The sequence below is a fragment of the Mustelus asterias genome, chromosome 19, assembly GCF_964213995.1.
Source record: "Mustelus asterias chromosome 19, sMusAst1.hap1.1, whole genome shotgun sequence".
In the NCBI taxonomy this organism is placed as follows: Eukaryota; Metazoa; Chordata; class Chondrichthyes; order Carcharhiniformes; family Triakidae; genus Mustelus; species Mustelus asterias.
The window spans coordinates 60,855,020-60,876,694 of NC_135819.1; the positions used below are offsets into that span (position 1 = coordinate 60,855,020).

At 39.3% G+C, this 21,675-nt stretch overlaps 1 protein-coding gene across 11 annotated transcripts in view; it reads left to right on the forward strand.

Annotated features, from left to right (window-relative positions):
* The window catches only part of pus7 (pseudouridine synthase 7), a 52,478-nt gene that overhangs the window by 18,215 nt on the left and 12,588 nt on the right, over window positions 1–21,675 (forward strand). For all 11 annotated transcript variants that reach the window (XR_013500189.1, XR_013500192.1, XR_013500188.1 and 8 more), the window contains 4 exons: window positions 13,642–13,753; window positions 14,766–14,843; window positions 15,701–15,829; window positions 20,290–20,415. Coding sequence is in view for 6 of the 11 variants with exons in the window: in XM_078235675.1 (XP_078091801.1) it covers window positions 13,642–13,753; window positions 14,766–14,843; window positions 15,701–15,829; window positions 20,290–20,415 (445 nt within the window). In the remaining 5 variants the exon portion in view is untranslated. The remainder of the gene's footprint in view (window positions 1–13,641; window positions 13,754–14,765; window positions 14,844–15,700; window positions 15,830–20,289; window positions 20,416–21,675) is intronic.

Here is a 21,675-nt window from a genome sequence, read left to right on the forward strand (position 1 = left end):
GTCCCTGGACCTGCCACTCCATGAGAGACGCCATTCTCTTGATGGATGGGGCTGAGCACTCGGAGCTAAGGGTCAAAGCAGCGTTCATGCTCCACAAGAATTCCCCCATGACACAGAACCTCTGGAATCTACATCAGATCTCTTCGCTATTCCTGCTGGACATCCAGCATTTACCATATGGTGACTCCAATGCTCATAATCTTTCTCAGACTCAGCTAGCGACTTCCCCCAACTGCTTGCACCCTGGGGACTCCCTGCCTCCTCCATCTGCTCCAGCGAGTACGATGTGCCTTCACCACTGTGCACTACCAACTGAGCCAACGCACAGCTGTCCATCAAGATGGCTATATCTGCACTGCTGCTGAGACAGGGTGTGCCATAGGTACATCTTCCACTGTCACCTGCTCCGGTGTCAATGGAGAGTCATCGGTCTCTGGATTGGGCGTGGTGGTTTGCTGATCTGAGGGATGAAAACAATCGATCCGTACTTGGTCATAACACAGAGTCGATTTCCACAACATGCTGCACAATGCGATTAATTTCAGTGGTATTATAGTGGCTCAGTGATTGGCACATCAGTGAAATCCTTTGAGGGATGAGATGCCCATTCATTATCTTCACAAAGCCTGTCACGCATCAGGCTACTGGGCTCTTGTCTTCCTCGGAGACGCCAACCTCTCCACAAGCTGATGACCTCCCTCCCTGCTCGTTGTTGTTGTGGCTCCGTTTCTCCTGCAAGTTAAGCTCAGAGCTCTATTGAGTCTCAACTCCTCACTTCAGCGACATACCATGCTGTCCCCAACCCAAGATCACTGCAAGAGGCTTGAGATCGTTCCCACCCCTTTGGACTCCTGAGCCTTTGATGGATCCAGGGTTTCAGATCTCCTCTCCAGCTTTGAGGCACACAGATAGATGTGTGTTCTGAGGCTCCCTGAAACCCACACTCTTGGGCCACCCTTTCTCAGTCCCCCCCCACACTGGGCAATGCCCACTCAGAACTCCCCTTACTGAGCGCAGTAGGTCATTAAACCTTTTCTAGCACTGGATCCAGGCCATGCCCACTGACCTCAGCTGTCACATCTGGTCAGGTCTCATTGGTTATAGATGGGATGGTCTCTTCCTTCCATCGCTGAGCAGGAAGATGTCCCTCCTGTCTATTGCCGCCTTCACCAGGGCTTACCGACAATTGTCAGAGAAAGTGAATCTGCTCCCTTGCCTGAGCTTCCCTCCCACCTGATGTGTTTTTCTGCTGCCACTCTTCCCCCCCCTCCTTCCCCCCCCTTCTCCCCCCCCCCCCCCCCCCCCCCCCCCCCAACTTCCTCTGGCTCCTCTGTTGTCTGCAGGAGCCTCTGGATGCTGTCTTTAAAGCTTGTGTTGGGCTGCCATTGGATACGGCATGCACCTGCACCCACCCATGCCAACTCAATGTGGATGTGAATCATGCTGGCTGCCACTTAAGTGGACAAGCAGTGTAACATTTTTATTGATCTCAGGCTGGACCGGGAAATGTGGCCACTTACAGTTCAGCCCACTATACACGCTCGTTACACCTGAAATTCTGCCTGTCACAAAGTGTTGAGTTGGCAATTCACATCTATAATTCCTTTTGCAGTAAATATCAGCTACTTTAAATGCAAATCAGGCGTCTCTGCAATGATAGGAAATTTGTGTTACTCCAGGTTCATCTGGTCTTTTGTAGATTAGCAAACGGGTTGTTTGTCCTACGTTTTGGTTTGTGTGTGACACAAAGGACATTTAAAAGGAAAAGTGGATAAAACTTCATTTCTTTAAGAAAAACACCGATGTTTTTATGTGCATGAGATTTAACCATATGCTAAGATGTGATGTGAGATTTTCCATTTAATATGTATACATACCTGGGTCTATAATCCTAATCTTTATATTGAAATGTTCGTGTCCCTTTAAGAAAGTTTTTTTTAAATCAGCCTTAGAGGAAAAGAAACTGTGTCGGTCACGTGACAGGGGTTGTTTTTAGTTTTGTTTTGGCTACAATGTTAAAAGCATAGCTGAAAGAAGTCTCTCTGTTTTTATTTTTAATTTTATCAGTTAGCTGAAAGCACATCTTGTTTGCCATCTTGCAGTAAAGAATCTATGTTTTGGGGAGCTGATGACTACAAGCTGCTCTGAGTTTTCAAGATCATTTGAAATCAGCATTCAACCCAGGGAACTGGATCCCAGTATTATGTGAGCTTTAGCCTGTGCAGACATAAATCTGTTTAAAGGGTTTTGTTTATTGGATTTTGGTTTTAATTGGAACACATCAGAGATATTCATTAAGAGTTATACATTATAGTGGTTGTTTTGTTTTTTGTTTGTTATTGATAAAAGTTGTTGCTAATTTTCTTACGATACATGTTCACTATATTCTTAAATAGACTTTGCTTGAAAAAAAAGCTCCCTACTGGTCACTTGAATTATACTTGAAGTGAAACATCCCATGCAAAACTTGACTTTCAGGTGGGCTTCATAAAACACTTTGGAGTTTCTAACCTGAACCACACAACACTGTTATCTTTATTCCCATTTAAACTATTTGAATTCCAATCTAAATCCCAAACTTGTGGTGTAGGTTGTGGTAAGTGATACCTGTGTTAAGGACACGGCTAATGATAAATGCAGAACTGTTCAAATTTCAGAAGGGAAACTTGAAACAACTGCGCTCATATTTGTCTTTGCAATTTGTATAGTATAAGGAGAGGTTTTGAAAGACAGAAATAATGTCTCTCACTTGTGGTGATATTATGGTGAAGTAAATGTTGATTAAGAAAAAGAAAAAAAAATAGAATTATGCTTAAATAAGACAATGGCTTCACACGGTACCAATACTTTAAAACAGTTCCAAACAATCTAATTTAACCACCTTCAGAGCTAGTCCTTCCATCTGTTCAGCAACACCTTATAGATTTTAAGATCTATAAAAGTCCAGCCCACACAGTACTTTTCATTTTCTTTTGGAGTTACTCTGAGCTTCCCAGCAGTTGGCTTTTCAGATCCGGCTTTGATCACACCATTTGCTGAGAGTTGGATCAGCTATTCCTGCTGTCGATTGAAATCTAAAACAGCTCCTTTCATGAGGTTTCGGTGTCTCTTTAAATAAGTTCTTTTGCTTTGATCTCCCCATTATCTTACCCAATTTTTTTCGAACTGCTCTCTTCCAGAATTGATAACTTCATCTCTTAACTTTAGCTTTTAGAATGTAAAAGAAATGTAAACCCACTCTATCCATAGCTTACCAATGTCATGTTTCCTTCGCACCTTGAATCACAACAACCCATTCAAATCTATTCCTGTTCTGTAACCATCTGTACTAAATTACCTCTGGTAAACATCTGTTTGAAGTCCTGTTACAATCATTAACATATCAAACTCACAGTTTACGTTCACACATTCATTCTGTCCCTTGCTTTAATTGCCACTCACATACCACAGCACTTAAAAAAAATGACAAGAATGCTGCCAACAGAAACATATTAAAATTTCTTGGGTTTTCCTGACAGGTTTTCTTGACACTTGCTTTTGAAGAAGTTATTCCAATCATCACAAACTACTGCTACTTCAATTTATGTAATATGTTATAAAATTGGTCAAGGTTTGTAAGTAATGGCTCCAAAGTTTAAGTGATGATGTGAGAGGCATGGTGCAGGGAATTGTAAATAAGTGGGAGGCTAATGGTTCAAACGGGTAGGGAGAGGCCACAGTGTTGAATCACGCCAGGAAAGATGAGGCTTTTCGAAATGAGAGGCTGCATGGTCGGGTGATATGAGGGTAATGTAGACTAGAATCCCTACAGCGCAGAAAGAGGGCATTTGGCCCAACAAGTCTGCACAAACTCTCCAAAAGAGCATTCACCCAGGCCCTCCCCTCTACCCTATCCCTGTAACCTGCACATTTACCATGCTAATACATCTAACTTACACATCTTTGTGACACTCGGGGCAAGTTAGCATGGCCAGTCCACCTAATCTGCATATCCTTAGACAATGGGAGGAAACCAGAGCACCTGGAGGAAGCCCATGTGGACGCAGGGAGAACGTGCAAACTCCATACAGACCCAAGGCTGGAATTGAGCCTGGGTCCCTGATGCTGTGAGGTAGCAGTGCTAACCACTGTGCCACCATGCCGCCCTAATGTCATCAACTCTTGAGTCTGATTGTCTGTCTGTTGGCTCACTTGCAGTAAAAAACTATGCAGGAGAGGTGAGTCCAGAATCAGACTTTCAGAGCTGCTTATTGTTATGGTTGTGGTATTAACATTTGAAGAATAATAGCACATGGTTAGCGCAGATCAATCAAAAATCAGATTTGCATATATGTACATCTGTTTTTCATTGAACTGTATGCAAAGTTAAATAAGCACTTTTGGGAACTAGAAAAGCAGAAATTAGAATTTTAAAATTTTATTCTTCAGAAAGCATTGCATCATAAAAAATTTTAAAAAGTTTTACGGTCATGTTTGGCTGGTGATATTTCTATGATAATTTGCAGTTGAGTTGACATTTAATTTATTAGTTGGCGTTTATCTTGTTCTTCCACCTTCTGATCTGTCTTTGGGTAAAGTACTCTGATAATATCCGACCATTTAATCATGCTTGGTCTTAAGAAAATTTGCCAGGACTGCATCTGCCCACATTCAAAGTGGCAAGATCACAGGAGAACCACTCACTCCAGTTTACTAAATCTTGATAGTATTTACAGTGATAGCAATTACATCACGACTATGGACTTCGTGATCAACAGTTTGTGGTTTTCTAAAATGAAAAAGTCTCGTCACTTTTTAACCACATGTTTTTTGTACTTTTTTAACATTAGGATCTCCCATCCAAAGCCAACTGTCTCTAATATAGATGGGATGTGACATTTTGTGATAAAGTCATGTCAATTCTTTGTGAAACCATAAAGATATTGAGTAGCCAAAGAACATTATCAGGGTCAAAGTAAGAAGAGATGGGAAAGGCTCTTGGAACAGATTGTTTTAATTTGGGGCACAATGATTTTAACCTTTGAAGAAAAGGGGAAGACCTATCTCAGAGATTATTGACAAATAAATTGGATGCATCTAATAAGATGAAATATTAATTAGTAGGTTTGGAAAACAAATTCTTGATCTAGTTTAATCCTGCAATTGTGAAGATGGCCCTGAAAATACATAGATACAGACAGTCTGCCAGGATCCGGGAGAGGGAGCAAATAGAGGCAGGTTCATTGAGCACGAATGAGAGTGGGAGCTTGCACTCAAATTGAAAAGACCAAATTCATGAGGGTTTGAAACAAGGCAGGAAGATTTGCCTAGCTGCTTCTCCTAAAGGAAGAATCACCAGAGAAAACCCTCACCATGAAAGGCAATTCTGAGATAAAAGGTACCAAGTTGGGAAAGGAGAAGAATTGAAGTAAACCTCGAGAGCGGTTTCAGGAGATGTGAATGTGTACTTGAGGGACAGTGTAAAGTATAATCAAGGTGTCAGATTTTCAGTTGTGTTAAAAGGGGAAGTTCTGTTTTATAGTTTAAAGTACAAGTTGTCCACAGAAATAGTATTTAGTCAATGGTGCTTTTAGTTTGTTACAGTAAAAGTCTTAAAATGTGAAACCTTGTTGTGTAATCCTTTCGACTATTCGCTGGAAGTTTGCATTTCTTTTGTTACCATCCTCTTAGAAATTATAACCAATGCAAAATGTTCATTGCCTCATGGAAACACGTATTGAATAAACAAATGTAGTAATTTTCCCACTGAACTAGATGTTGAACATTGAAAGCATGTAATCTGGAGCTGGTTGCTGAATGTGGATGGCATTCTCAGGAAAAGAATGAATAGGGCTGGATGATGAGTAAATGGAGGGTATTTCCACAGAGGAGAAAGAACAGAACCCTGGGTAACTCTTAAATTACTGGAAAAGGTTTATACAATGAGCCACAGCTACAACAGAGGTAGAGTGATTTGAGATGAAACTAGATAACCATGGGGATAATGTTTATGGAAGACCCATATGATGGTATCTTGTTTTAGAAGTGCTTTTAAGTTATCTAAAATAATGATAGATAGTTTGCCAGAACATTCAAGAGCAAAGTTTGAGTTGCTTAATAGCCAGATGATTGGAACAACCATGCTAAAAATCAGTCACAATTGTGTAGAACGCTCTGGTCTTCAAAGTGGAGGATAATCTGATGACCAGCAGCAACTACCATAACTTTGGAAATATTGAAATTTTAAAAAGGTATTTGAAGGGAAAGAGAGATCAAAGAAAAATTGCTGCACATATTACTATTAATGTTTCAAGGAGCTGCAAGAATTCTATGTTCCTGGTACTTTGAAGCTCCCATTTTTTAAAAGATGCTTGGGCACAATTTGCATTGTACCTTTCATATTGAAGAGCCTGGCTGGTAGACGTTCTAAGAACAAAAAACAGTACAGTGTAGGAACAGGCCCTTCGGCCCACCAAGTCTATGCCGACACAAATGCCCCTCTAATATTGTCTTGTCTCTAATGATCCATATCCCTCTGTTCCCTGCCTATTCACGTATCTATCTAGATGCCTCTTGAACGTTGTGATAGAATCTGCTTCCACCAGCTCCTCCGGCAGCATGTTCCAGACATTCACCATCCTCTGTGTGGAAAAACTTGCCCCTTGCATCTCTCTTAAACTTTCCCCCTCTCACTTTCAATCGAGTAATTGACCCTTTGATCCTGGGAAAAAGACTCTGACTATCCACTCTATCCAAACCTGTCATAATCTTGTAAACCCTCTCATCCTCTGATGCTGCAATGAAAACAATCCAAGATTGTTCAATCTTTCTTCATAGTCCATATCCTCCAAACCTGGCAACATCCTGGTAAATCTCTTCTGCAATGCATCATCCCTTTCCAATGCATCAACATTTTTCCAGTAGTGGCGACCAGAATTCTACACAGTATTCCAAATGCGGCCTAACCAAAGTCTAATACAGCTGCAATATGATTTTTCAATTCTATACTCAATGCCCCGACCGATGAAGGCCAGCATGCCATATGCCTTCTTGACCACCTTGTACACCTGAGTTGCCACCTTCAGGGAACTGTGGATCTGCATACCTAGATCTCTCTCTATGCTAATATTTCTAAGGGCTCTACAATTTACTGTATACTTTCCTTCTGCAGTAGACGTTCCAAATCACATCACCTCACATTTGGCCGGGTCAAATTCCATCTGCCATCTTTCAACCCAGGTCTCCAGCCGATTTATATCCTGCTATATCCTCTGACAATCCTCCTCACTATGGTGCTACTCCCCCAATTTTTGTACCATCTATATTTTCCTCCAAATCATTTTATATATATATATATATATATATATATATATTACAAACAACAGAGGCCCCAGCACTGATCCTTGTGGAACACCACTTGTCACAGACCTCCAGTTAGAAAAATACGCTTCCACTGCTACTCTCTACTTTCTATGCCCAAGCCAGTTTTGTATCCATCTTACCAGCTCACCTTTGATCCCATATGACTTCACCTTCTGTTCCAGCCTGTTATGAGGAACCTTATTGAAGGTGTTACTAAAGTCCATGTATAAAACATCCACTGCCCTGATCAACTTTTCTTGTCACTTCCTCAAAGAACTCAATCAAGTTTGTGAAATACGACCTCCCCTTCACAAAAGCATGCTGCTAACTGCCAATAAGCCTATTCTCTTCCATATGTGAGTATATCCTGTCCCTAAAAATCTTCTTCCAATAATTTCCCCACCACTGATATAAGATCTGTAATTTCCCAGATTCTCTTCTGCCCTTCTTAAACAGGGGAACACTAGTCTCTAATTCTCTGGTATCTCGCCTGTGGCTAAAGAGGATGCAAAGATTTTGGCCAAGACCCCAGGAATTTCTTCCCTCGCCTTTCTCAGTATTCTGGGATAGACCCTATCTGGCGCTGAGGACTTGTCCACCTTAATGTTTTTCAATACCTCCTTCCTTTTCATCTCAACATGTCATAGAATGTCAGCATCCTCCTTTCCACACTCACCATCGACCACGTCCTTCTCCTTTGTGAATACTGATGCAAAGTACTTGTTAAGGACCTCCCCCACCTCATCTGGCTCCACACACAAATTCCCTCCACTGTCCTTGAGTGGACCTACCCTTTCCTTAGCTACCCTCTTCCTCCTTATATACACATAAGAAGCCTTGGGATTCTCCTTAATCCTGTCTGCCAAAGACATTCATGGCCCCTTTTTGCCCTCCTAAATCCCTGTTTAAGCTCTTTCCTGTTATCTTTGTATTCCTCAAGAGCCTTATCCATTTTCAATTTCTTGAAATTTGTGTATGCCTCCTTCTTTTTCACTAAGCTCACAATGTGTCTTGACCTCCAGGGGTCCCGAATCTTGCCATCTTTATCCTTCATTTTTACAGGGACATACTTGTCCTGAATTGTTAACAACTGACTTAAAGACTTCCACATATCGGATGTGCATTTACCTTCAAATAGCCGCACCCCCCCCCCGCCTACATTTCCTAGCTCCTACCCCCCCCCCCCGCCTACATTTCCTAGCTCCTACCCCCCCCCCCCCCGCTACATTTCCTAGCTCCTACCTAATACTGTCATAGTTAGCCTTCCTCCAGTTTAGTACTTTCATTCTGGTACTACTTCTATCCTTTTCTACAAGTATCTTGAAACTTATAGAATTGTGATCACTGTTGCCAAAATGGTCTCCCACCATGACATCAATCACTTGTCTGGGCCCGTTACCCAGGACCAGGTCTAAGACAGCCCATTCCTGAGTTGAACTATCTTCATATTTCCTCAAGAAGCACTCTTGGACACACTGAACAACCTCTGCCCCATCCAAGCCCCTGGCACTAAAGGAATCCCAGTCTATATTGGATAAGTTAAAATCGCCCATCACAACAATCTTGTTGTTTTTGCATCTTCCCATAATCTCTTGACATATCATTCGTTAGTGTTCAATGACCATGAGACTGTTATGTCCTTATTTGATCTAACTAAAGTTTGAATATGTGCTAATGGGACAACAAAGCAATTTTCATTTTTTTCATAAATCTTTCTTGATACATGCAACTCACTAGTCATTAGAACTTGCAATTGGGATGTTGTGAATCACTTGGCTGGTTATTCTTTCTATGTGTATTTTTTTTTACTGTATTTAAATACATGGTGTCAGCAAATATGCAATACCAAGATGTTCCATTAGTTCAACCTGATGAACATGGTTAAGAATTTGCTGTTAATAACACAATCCAAGCTTGTATTATAGTGGCAGAACAGGCACTGACTAGTTCTCCATTTTGCAAATCCTCACCACAGAACACAGCAAATACTTTTCCAATATTAAAGAAAATGCTTATGACTCTGTAAAGTTATTTTTTTATTGAATTTCTTCCTCCTGTTCTGAATACATTATAATCTGTGGGGGATGTAAGGAGTCGCCCACATAGCTATTCTCTGTGTATGACTCTTGGCAGGCTGAACCTGATCTCATCTCTCTCTGCAGAAAGGGTTACTGAGATGACAAACAGAAGTGGAAGCCCTTGTTATTTTTATCTTACTTGTGCCATTCTCAACTGGAGTAGTAGTAGTGGCATTATGAATGACTGCAATGGCCCTGGTTGGGGATGGAATAAATAGCCAGGAATTGATTTCTAAAGTAGCAGCCACTGACCTCCCCAGGCAACTTGCAATTGGAGAGTTGTGAGTTACTTGGCTGATTATTTATGTATGTGCTGTTTTTTTACTGCATTTAAATACATGGTGCCAGCAAACATGCAGTACCAAGATGTTCCATTAACTCACCCTGATAAACATGGTTTAGAATTTGCTGTTGGATAATGTCAGAATTGGGCTTGTCTCTGCCTTGCTGTGGTTAGGTGGCCGACTAACATTGGCTTTGAGGTGCATAGCAGAACCGCATTGTAAAATTGCCAAGAGTGGGAAACAAAGAAAATGTGGTTATGTGACTTCATGCTTGTGTCCGTTGGTGAATGGTAAACAATTAGGATGGTTGTTGCCAGCAATTCTTCTTTTATTCGTTATTCTGGAAGAAACTCCCACCCAACTGTCTTTTGAGTCTGGGATATGAATCTCGGCCAAAATTTGTCAACTCTGAAATTAGAGAATAGACATTAAGATTATGGCTCTCCCTCAGCACTACACTGAAGTGTCAGCCTAGATTACATATTTGAGTTCCAACTCTGGTGACAATGCTACCAGTTAGGTTGCTTCCACTGCAAATGTGATCCATGAGAAGGAGATGAACAAGGGAGACATATCACTCTGACCAACCTTTCTAAGATGTTTCCAGGGATGAAGGATTACAGTTGCATCGACAGACTGTTGTTGTCCTTTGGGCAAAGAAGGAAAGAGAGATAAACTGTTTCCAGTGATTAAAGGCTCAAGAATCAGAGGGCACAAATAAAAAATGATAGATATAACAAAAAAAGCTATTTATGCAAAAGGTGGTTAGGATTTGGCGTGCCAGATAGGATGATGGGAAGCAGATTCAATTCAATTATTTAAGGGCTGCAGATCTAACTGGATTGCTGTTCAAAAGAGCTAGCGCTGATGCAAAATAACGATTGGCCATGTTCCATGTTGTGCCGTACTGATTCTATTAGAGATAATAACACACCTGGGTTTGTACATAGATAGCAAAATGAGTTTATTGCCAGCATGGTGACTATTATTATATTGGGTGGGGGTGGGTGTGTGTGTGTATGGAGTGGGGGGGGGGATATATATATTTTTTTTAATGTTGCTTTTGGGCACCAAAACAGTATGGTACAGAATGAGCATTTTTACCATGTCTTCCCAACCACATTTTCCACAGAGCTTTTACTCAATGCAAAGGATTATGTATAATGAAGAAAATGACCAATTCAACAAATTACGTATTAACATCTTTTATGCTGTTTTTTGAGTCTTTTGTGTGAGACTATAATAATTGTCTTCCACTCATTGCGTACTATTGCACGTTTTCTTGAAAAATTTGTTCAAGTTAACTAAACTACAGAACTAAGTAGTAGTGTGATGTGCATGCGTGAGAGATTGAGATCTCAGTGCTATTACAAACTTACAGTTGAATAGTTGCTAAACTAACTTGGGAGAAGGTCTGAACGGTATTTAATACTCGGACTGCTTGATGACCTCTCTACTTCACATATTTTGCACATTCATAGCTGCAGCTCTTGCATGGCCACCTGCAACACACCCACACTAGCATATTGTTCTACAAATTAAATAATGCTCTGTTTATACTTCTTATGCTTTTCAATGGTTGGACAGAGGTCAAAGCAGCAGGTAAGATATGTTTCATTCAACTGAAAAGAAATGTGGGCCATTATATACAGCTTACCAAACTGAAGATTATTCTCTGAAGCTGTTAATTAAGAGCAAAACGGTTGACCCATTTTTAAAAAAATTACATTTCTTGAAATTCCCACATAATCTTCAATATTTTATAGAATAATTTGTGAAGAGATGGCTGTTGACTAAGCTTGCAATATATGTTGCTGGATTGCTTGTGTTACAAAATCTTTTAAACCATTAGTATTGTTTTGGTCTAATGTTACTGAGAACTATCTGTCCTTGGGTGTGTATTGGCTTAATGTAAATGTAACGTTTGGTTGCTAAGGTACAACACCTGTTTGTCATATGGAAGGTAACACAACACTCATTTGAAAACTGCTGAACTGGAACTTGAATGTTTGCCGCACTTGTCGAGTTGAATTACAATCTATTATTAAGGAACACAAAAGTAGCTCTATACTTCACTTTGGGTGACCAGAATGTTTATACAACTCATTGGAAAATTAATCTCCAGCCACATTGTACATGGTGATTTTCTTAATGGATTTCTTTTGGATTGAGAGTTGAAAATTTAACCATCTTTGTCCACAAAAAAGATTAAATTAGTTTAAATCACCTTTTACCTTTAGTGGAAAAAATATAGCTTAGAATGTGTAAGCTTGTCAGCTTTTTACAGTGGTTGAAGAGTATATGTTAACTTCCGCATGCGTATTTAATTTTTTGGTCACATAGAAAAGCTTTAGAAAATTACACGGAGTCCTATGTTCAGATATAATTTGTACTTAATAAATAAAAAGTAATTGCATATTTAATATGCATGGCTTTAAAAAAGGTGAGAATTTATTATGTTCATTTAAATTGCTGGGCATGTTATATAGGCATACATGACAGCACTTATTAAGATAACGAATTCCCACAAACAGTGACATCAGGAACATTTCTTTTGGTGTTGGTGTTTGGGGGAAGAATGTTGGCCAGGTCTTGGGGAGACATTCCCTGCTCTTAGCATCCATCTGAAGCACTGGAATGGACTGGCAGGATGTTAGTTTAACATTTCATCCAAAGAATGATGCCTTTGACAAGGCACCATTCCCTGGATTGTCAGCTGAATTTGTGAAGTGGGATTTGAACCAATAATCTTCTCACTCTGAGATACAGCCAACTGACCTATGATGGCATTACAGAGACACTGCCACCATACGATAGCTTTAATGTACATAATATCTTTAATGTAGTTCAATGTGTAAGAAAGATGTGGAGATGCCGGTGTTGAATTGGGGTGGGCACATAAGAAGTCTCACTACACCAGATTAAAGTTCAACAGGTTTATTTGGAATCACGAGCTTTCGGAGTGTTGCTCCTTCCTCAGCCACTCACCTGAGGAAGGAGCAGCGCTCCAAAAGCTCATGATTCCAAATAAACTTGTTGGACTTTAACCTGATGTTGTGAGACTTCTTACTGTATAAGAAAAGTTTATAGTGTGTTTGAAAATTGCATTCTTGATAATTGTAGGAAATGTAGTTGATTAACTGGTCACAATTTTTGTTCTGGGAAAAACAACAATCCTTGTTCAACCAAATTGAAATTCTGTTTGCTGTGGCATTTTATACCTTTCCATTGACTATCACACTCAAACTATTAAAAGAATTAATATTGCATTTAGCAAACCTTAGTTTGTTTCCTATTTGTACGAAGATCTTTCGAAGCTGTTATATAGGTTTAAGAGATACAACAATTGTTAATATGCAATTTGCCGGCAAATTTTATTTAGGTCCATTTTACTAACTATAATAACTCAAAAAGCACTTGAATGGGAAGGAAACATTTAAAAGGTTATGGGAAAAAGCAGGGGAGTTTGTCAGTTGGATAGCTGTACCAAAGAGGTGGCATAGGCTGGATTGATTGGCCTCTTTCTGTGCTGTATCATGGTCTAATTCCATTACAATGTATGAGGCTGCTGATCTATAGTTTTCATAGGCAACTAGAACGAATCACAGAATTTAACACTAAACCTTAATGTAAAAGTTCTTGAATCCATGAAATAATAACATAATTTGACTTCACTGAGTGTAAATCAGTGCACCTGCAGATGAGAAATGATTGTGTACTGAACTATCTCAATTAAGTGATTTGCTTATTGTAGTTTGCTTTACTTGCAGATTGCAAATTGAATTTGTGGAACAGATCCGTTTCTGTTTTGCTGCTTTATATAGTGATTATCATTTTTAACTTGATACGCAGTCTACCTGCTGAGGAAATTGTAACTGAGGGAAGAAATGTGCTTTTAACGTGTTTCTTTTGTTTAATTAATCGTTTTATTTTTAAAGATCCAAGAAAACATTCGTGGCCAAAAAGCAGGGGTAGCTACTGCCATTTTGTGCTTTATAAGGAAAACAAAGATACAATGGATGCTATTAATGTGCTGTCTAAATATCTGAGGTATGTTGAGTTGGCTTTTGTTACATATCATTCACAGCAGATGTTCCACACTTTTAAGTCCAAAGATGTGCGGGTTAGGTTGATTGGCCATGCTAAAATTGCCCCTTAGTGTCCTGAGATGCGTAGGTTAGAGGGATTAGTGGGTAAAATATGTAGGGATGTGGGGGTAGGGCCTGGGTGGGATTGTGGTCGGTGCAGACTCGATGGGCCGAATGGCCTCTTTCTGTACTGTAGGGATTCTATGTTAATACAAATTACAGAAACAGTTTGTATAAGTTAAGATCAATTAAATACAGATACAAAATATATGATTAGTTGATCACTACGCGATGGAGTTGAGACAAGGTGCAATATTGCGGCCAAGCAGGGTAGGGGAATAATGGAGTACGGCGAGGAAGGATTGTGAAATGTGATGGAGGGGAAAAAGATTTAGAGTCTGGAATGGAGGCAGAGAATGGTGGGAGAGGCAGAAGAACGAAAATGATGGATGGGGGTAGGAGGAGGGCGGGGGAGGAGGAGATAGAGAGGGAAACAGACAAAGAATACATTTAATCTTGGATGTTCTATATACAACACCAATGGCAATTGTTCATGTGTGTGTGTATACCATAGGTCTGCTATGGCATTGCACAAAGTGCAGGCTGGGAGCTAGGTGAGCGCGACAAGATCATATAATTTTCAGTTAGAAGTCTGCATGAAATGTGAACAGGGCTTACATGTATCTTTCAGTCCCTATTTTAATGATTGCTAGCTCTAACAGCAGAGTTGCCTACGTGGAAATCTGCAAAATCATGGAAACCTGTTTACAAGTTGTGAACTAATTCTTTAATGTTTTGTGTTGGTCTCACTTCTGCTGTTTTTAACTCCAGCTCAAGCCTAAACTATTGGTTTGAAGCAAATCCAGGTTACGAATATCCTTCTTTGCCTGGAAACATAGATCCAGAGAAGCTGGACATGTATTTAAAAGGTTGTGCTTCACTATCTTAAATATCTTTCTCTAATGTTTCTGCAGGGTAAAACCAAACATATTTTCTTACATGGGAACCAAAGATAAAAGAGCTATAACTGTACAAGAAATTGCAGTCGTAAAGTAAGTATTGCTAGACAAATAGTATGTAGTTATTAAACTTCTTTTCTTCTACATTCTTCTTCCTTTCTGGATTGCTGCGGGCAGTAGAGTGAACATGTTACAAATGGTGAATGTGACTTTGATTGGCAGAAACGATGGTTTCAAATAGATGTACAAACAGATTAAAGTAAAAGTTTATTTATTAGTCACAACTAAGGCTTACATTAACACTGCGATGAAGTTACTGTGAAATTATGTATTTGTAACGGGCTGTTTCTCCCAGAGTTTAAAATAGATTGCTCTTGTTGCAAGCCATAATAACTTTGGGGGCTCCTCCATGGTATAGTTGTACGATCTTCCAGGCATGCCAGTTGAATTGAACTCCTTTTGAGACATGAAATTGTCTGAATTATCAACAGTCTGTGCATTGAGCCGTTTTGTTGCCTTCCCCAGTGATATTTTAATCCTAGTAAAAGGGTAGGGGTGATGGATACCTTCACCAAACTGGGTAGCGCAGCCATTGATTAATAAGGTGGTGTTAACAGTACTGGCTACCTGCAACAGTATTAAGAAGCTTGCATTGTTGATTTCAAGATATATTGATGGGTCACTAGCCAAGAGATCAGAATGTTTCATTCCCGGTTCCAGTTGAAAATATGTGAACTTTACCTTGTGAATACTTGTCAATTTTAGATATTGGTTCAGGTACACATTTGTAACCTTTCTGTATGTTTGTAATATTAATATCATGTGAAGTGATGTGGGAATCTCCAGCTTTATATCCTGACTGTGTTTTGGGAGGAATCTTTGTAGACTGTCAAGAATTATCTAATTTCCCATGCCATAGAGATGAGATTTACTTAAATTTCTCTTAACAGAATCACAGCACAAAGGCTTTCTCATCTGAACAAGTGTTTAATGAACTTCAAGCTAGGGAATTTCAGTTATAAAAAATATCCCCTAAAGTTGGGCGAATTGCAAGGAAATCATTTTACAGTTGTTCTAAGGTAAGGATTTTAAGGAAAATTGAGAAAAATCTATTATAACTGTATTGGTAAATCGATGTTTGTTAGACTGTTGAAGAAGTGAGCTGTATTTCATGGAAATCCTTCCCGTTTCAAATGCTGCAAAGGATAATAGTTAATCTGTTACAGGATGCTTCATTTTGAAATCTCACTGCTGTCACATTTTATTTATACCGGGAAGTATGGTGATCTGACTGTGAATTTCTGCATAATTTATTATGCAGAATTATCAGCAGAGAGCCCCAGGAAACTTACCTTGGAACATGGAAATGCACAGGATGGGAAAGTACTGGAATCCATCTGACTGGCACCAGAAACCAATGCTCCTTATTCACCAACTCCCTTAAAAACTTCAACTTTGTTTAATTTTTCTAAAGTAACTGCGCTCTTCCTCACATTCATTATCCTCGGTATAAAGTAACTGATTTCTGTGAAGTTCCACACTTTTAAGCTTGTTTGAAGTCCAAATTCTGCACATTTTCAAAATTAATATCATTTGAAGTAATATGAAAATCTCAAACTGTGTCCTCACCAAGCTTGTATAAGTGTCTTGGTTTTAGAATTTGTGGAGGTCCTGAACAAATATGAAACGAATTTGTATTGTGCACCCTTCAGAATCAATTATCCTTGGCTCTTCACCCTTACCTCATTGCCAGACATCAGTTTGGTTTTGGCTTTTCTGCTCCAACTTTGATCTGAATATCCTATTTTTTTTTTTATTCTGTGATCCTTGTTGTGTCGCATGGTGATCAGAATTGTACTCCATGTTCTCATTCCGACCACACTAGTGCCTGATTATTATTATTCATTATTCATTACTCATTACTATTTTCTGGAATTTTGCTCCATCTGTTCAGCTTTCCCTATTGTCTCTTCACACTTCATTATTGGTTTTGTTAATGGTATGTTAATTATATTAAGATAGAAGGGTTCATGGTATTGTTTTTCTGGGACACTGGAGCGGAAGGCAGACATTTGTTACGCTGCATTCTCTAAATAAACCTTTTATCAAGAAAAGGATTTGCGTCTAGTTTCACACTTAACCATCTGGCTTGGGATCCAATTACCAAATTTAAGTAAGCACGCCAATATTAGAACCATACGATTCCTACAATGCCATTCGGCCCATCGAGCCTGCACTGACTCTCCAAAAGAACATCTTACCCAACCCTTCCTCCACCCCCAACCTTATCCCTGTGACCTCCCACATTTAGCATGGCTGATCCACCTAACCTATACATCTTCGGATAAAAGGACAATTTAGTATGGCCAACCCTCCTAACCTGCACATCTTTGGATTGTGAGAGGAAACCAGAGCACCTGGAGGAAACTTGCGCAGACACAGGGCGAACGTGCAAACTCCACACAGACAGACACCCAAGGCCTTCTCCATATTTTTATTTTCTTTCCATAGTCTTATTCCATGAATCCACATTAAATGTCATTTGACACACAACCTATCCAAAGTGCTTCGTATTTGGTTTGCCTTTTCTCTTTTTGCTTGACATACCACCTGAATAGTAGACATTAGTCAAATTATATTATTGTGACGATACTATGCCTTTAAGAATTGTATTTGTCATATTTTATGTGCAGGATCTGTTGTAACAGTTTGTTATTTTATTATCAGAGCCGTTCTGCCTGTATACTGCAGAACTGTGTTGTTCCTGCAGCTACATGATTGATCTCAATTGCTATAATGTTTGTTTTAATGTGAACTAATGCAAGGTTCTGTTTTTTGTTTCCCCCTGGGATATTGCAGAGTAGGGCTTGATTAGGTTGATTGACAGGTAAGGCCATATGACTGGGTGAAGCGAGGCTTTCACAGAGAACTCAAGGCGGTCTGTTTTTAGGATTTTTAGAGAGAGGTTGCTTTCTCTGTGTCTCTGTTTGAAGTGGAGTCTGGAATCTGCTAGGAAATAAATCACTTTCTTTTGAGATTCTACTGTTTGGGGGGTGGAGCTTTCTCTGGAGGTTGCTGCGTTGAGAATTGGAAACCAAGTATCTGGATCACTTTCCAGAGGTGTTAAAAGACCAGAAATCTAGTAGCGCATAAGCATATTTGGTTTTCTGTGCTAACAAGTTCTAAGGGATTTATGTTGGTGGGGGGGTACTGCTAAATTGGAACAATAAAGATAGCTAGCTGTTAAGAACTATACTTTGTCATGTTTAAGTATTTTAATTGATAAAAACTGTGCTAATTCTTTTTGTTATCTCCTAACTGTGTTCTTAAATCAAGTTTGTTTCAATAAAAGCTTCCTAGTGGGTCACTCGAATCATACCTGTGAAACACCTTATTCTCACCCTCGTGCCAAAATCAATGTAAAAGTTAGGATTGAGGCAAACTTCATAACGTACCTTGGAGTTTCTGATCTGGTGCTTAACGTTATTGCAAATTAGTAGAATAGTAGACAAATGGGTGGCAAGGTGGAACAGTGGGTTGGCATTGCTGCCTTACAGCGCCAGGGACCTGGGTTGATCCCAGCCTTGGGTGACTGGCTGTGTGGAGTTTGCACGTTCTCGCCGTGTCTGCATGGGTTTTCCTCCAGGTGCTCCAGTTTCCTCCAACAGTCCAAAGATGTGCAGATTACATGTATTGGCCATGGAAAATTTCCCCTTCATGTGGGGTAAATGCAAGGGGTTACAATGGGGAGCTTGGGTTAGATGCTCTGTCAGATCGTCGGTGCAGACTCGATGGGCCGAATGGCCTCCTATAATTCATTACAACACTCAATACTGTAGACCTCTATAAATGGCTCATGTTTGCTCCATTTTAATGGTGTTAGTAATACCATTTTCTTTAGTTCTTCCATTTAAATCAATTGTTGTAAAATTTGATGTTTCCATCATGCTCTTTTGTTTTCATTATACACTTACCCTTAAATTCTATTATACCATTTGCACTGTTGGTAAGATATTCTGACTCTTACCCACTCTACCATCTTCTGGTTCTTGCTTAATATTCAGTTCAATGCCATCTGTTTGAGCATTAGCTTACAGCGTTATCTGGAGCTGAGTTCCCAAAGACTGAGGTATGTTCATTTAGAGAGCTGGTGCAGATATGATGGGCCAAAAGGCCTCTTTCTGTGCCATTACAATTCTGTGAAGTTTTCGGGTCCCATCAATGAGACAGGCCAGATGGTCAATCATTAGCAGCTGCCCAGATATTGCTTGGTAGCTTATTGCCTTAGCCTCACAGAGAGATCCTTTCCTGGCCTCTCCATTTAAATAACTTGGAACTAATAAGAAGAGAGTCAGAACCATGATCTCTTCCTGAGCAGTATAGTGAATAACTCAATTGAACCTAAGATATGAGAGTACATTCCTAATATCTTTATAATCACAATTCACAACACTAGTTGTGAACTAATTATAGGCATGGTGCTTCAGAAACTGTTGTTTGCCTCTTTATAATCCAGTTGTGGTAGACTATAAGCCCTGGATATAATAGCACAGGTTTAATTAACAGCTTTCAAGCAACTTTTATTTTTAAAGACAATTACTGTTTCAATAATTTACGACTTTCTACAGCAGGTCTGCTTCATTGTAGTGACAGACTCCAGGTCATGCTATAAGCCAGCTGCCTTTGTTTTGTATGTTCAAGTTCAATAAATAGTGTGCACCTTGTTAACTTGTCCTCAGCTGATGGGAATCTGGCCTTCCCCCTTCAACCTGCTAAGTGAGAGGTGTAGTCTGGATACCTCCCTTCACATGGCTCTTTGTCAAATCCATCTCCATCTTTTCTTGGTCCTGGATCTCATATGTGGACCAAATACTACTTTTATGTACTGTCTCTGAGAGCTTTGAACCATGAAGAAAAAAATGCAACAAATCTGATTTAAATTACGAGACGAATGAAATGGCAGTCCTGACGAGAAGACTGATTACTAATGGAATGTCTGAATCGTGGTAGCCTTTAACAGGCAAATGGCATTTATTAAAATTATTGCTATGTTGGCACAGTATTTGGATAGCCATTATTTAGCTAAAATCTTACTAACTTGTTTTGACTTGTAACTAATAGCTACTATTTCCCTTGAGGCAAGAAACAAAACTGTCACATTGGAAGCTTGTCTTAACTGCAAATATGATGCGTGTCATTGTTCAGGTTTGCCTGCAGACATGGTTGCTTGTCCCGTCCTTAAGTACTTACAAAGAGTGTTTCCTAAGTCTAAAAGCTGAACTTTTATTAGTGAGGAGTCCGAAAGCACAGGCAGTACTTTGTTTATTTGACAGCACAATCAGCTGATTTGGTATACTGAAGTGTTTTGAAAAAACAGCTAAAAGAGCAAAGTGAACCAGTGGGATCTGTTTAGAACTGATATGTTTTTGTTTTAACACGATCTATCACTTCTGTGCAAAATCAGATTTTGCGCATTAATCTTTGTAACTGAACGTGGACAACTTTATTGGTTATGATGATTTTATTTGTCATTTATTAGGAATATCACTGGGTCAAATCAACAGGTAGAGCAGGCGATGACTTCACTCAGGGACACTGGATTTATTAACTACTATGGAATGCAGAGATTTGGAACAACGGCAGTTCCGACTTACCAAGTGGGAAAGTAAGTTAAACCTTCCTTTTCTGAATTAGTCTAGAAACTGTGCAGTTTAGCACACTGCTGTGAAAAACAGCCAAGGCTAATTAAGGATAGGTGCTTTATGATAAATTCTTCAGATTGCTAAGCTTATTTATCTAAAAAATGGTGGCGGGAGAAAGCATGCCAATATTTATACATTTCAGGTGATACTTTCGCAGTTCCAATTGAAAATATAAATGATTCATATTAAACACATCAAACCCATATTCTGAACCTCTAAGTGAACAAACACATTTTGACAGCTGAAGTAAATTTGAACAAAAATGATTTACATTTTTATAGTAATTCTATGTCCTTAGGGCATTTCAAAATGCTTCACAATCAATTATGTACTTTTGAAATGTAGGTTCAAGTGACAGCCAATATGTGTCCAACAAGGTCCCACAAATACAGTTAAATAGATGACTAGATAATTTATCTTCGTGGTAATGATTGAAGGTTACCCCCAACTGAATAAATAGATGGAGTCTCATCCCAAAAATGCCACCTTTGGTCATTCAGCAGTCACTTCACTGCAGTATTGAAGGAAAGGATCAGGCTAGATTGTGCTCAGGTCTCTGATGGCGTGCTTCAGCTCATGACCTTTGGACTCCGGAGGTGAGAATGCTAGCACTAAACTAAGTTTGATCTTTAATCTTAATCTGTGTGAGAAACTAAAATGTTAATGAACGAAGGTAAATGTTTCACATTTGTTTTCGTTGCAAGGTATATGATATAGCAGTGGTGTATTTTTGGATTTAGTTCATAAACCTTTCACTTGTTATCAATGAAAGAAAAATATTTAAGATGACAATCTTTAGTAGTGGTAATGCTGCTTGAAAATTGCAATCCTTTGCACAAAATTTCAGTTGCAACCTGATGTGTTATACATGTTTCAAATCACATTAGAAAACAAACCTGTCAATTTAAACAAGGATTTTTTATCAATACGTTCTCCAGTTTGCAAGCATTGTACTCTGTGCATAAGAAGCCTCCATTTTAGTTTTCAGAAATCCATTGGACTAATAATGTATTATTCATTGAGTGCTTGGGAAACAAAACTGCTCTTTGCACTACTCGGTGCTGACTGAGTGAATATTGTATTGTGTACCCTAAATTCTGAAAGCTCTCATTGATAAAGGAAAAAGTAAGTTGGGAAATAAAATTAAAAATAAAATTTGATGCTTTCTTAGTCCCATTTTCTTTTAAAGCACCATTGCCCCATATACTGTTTTCCAAGCCATC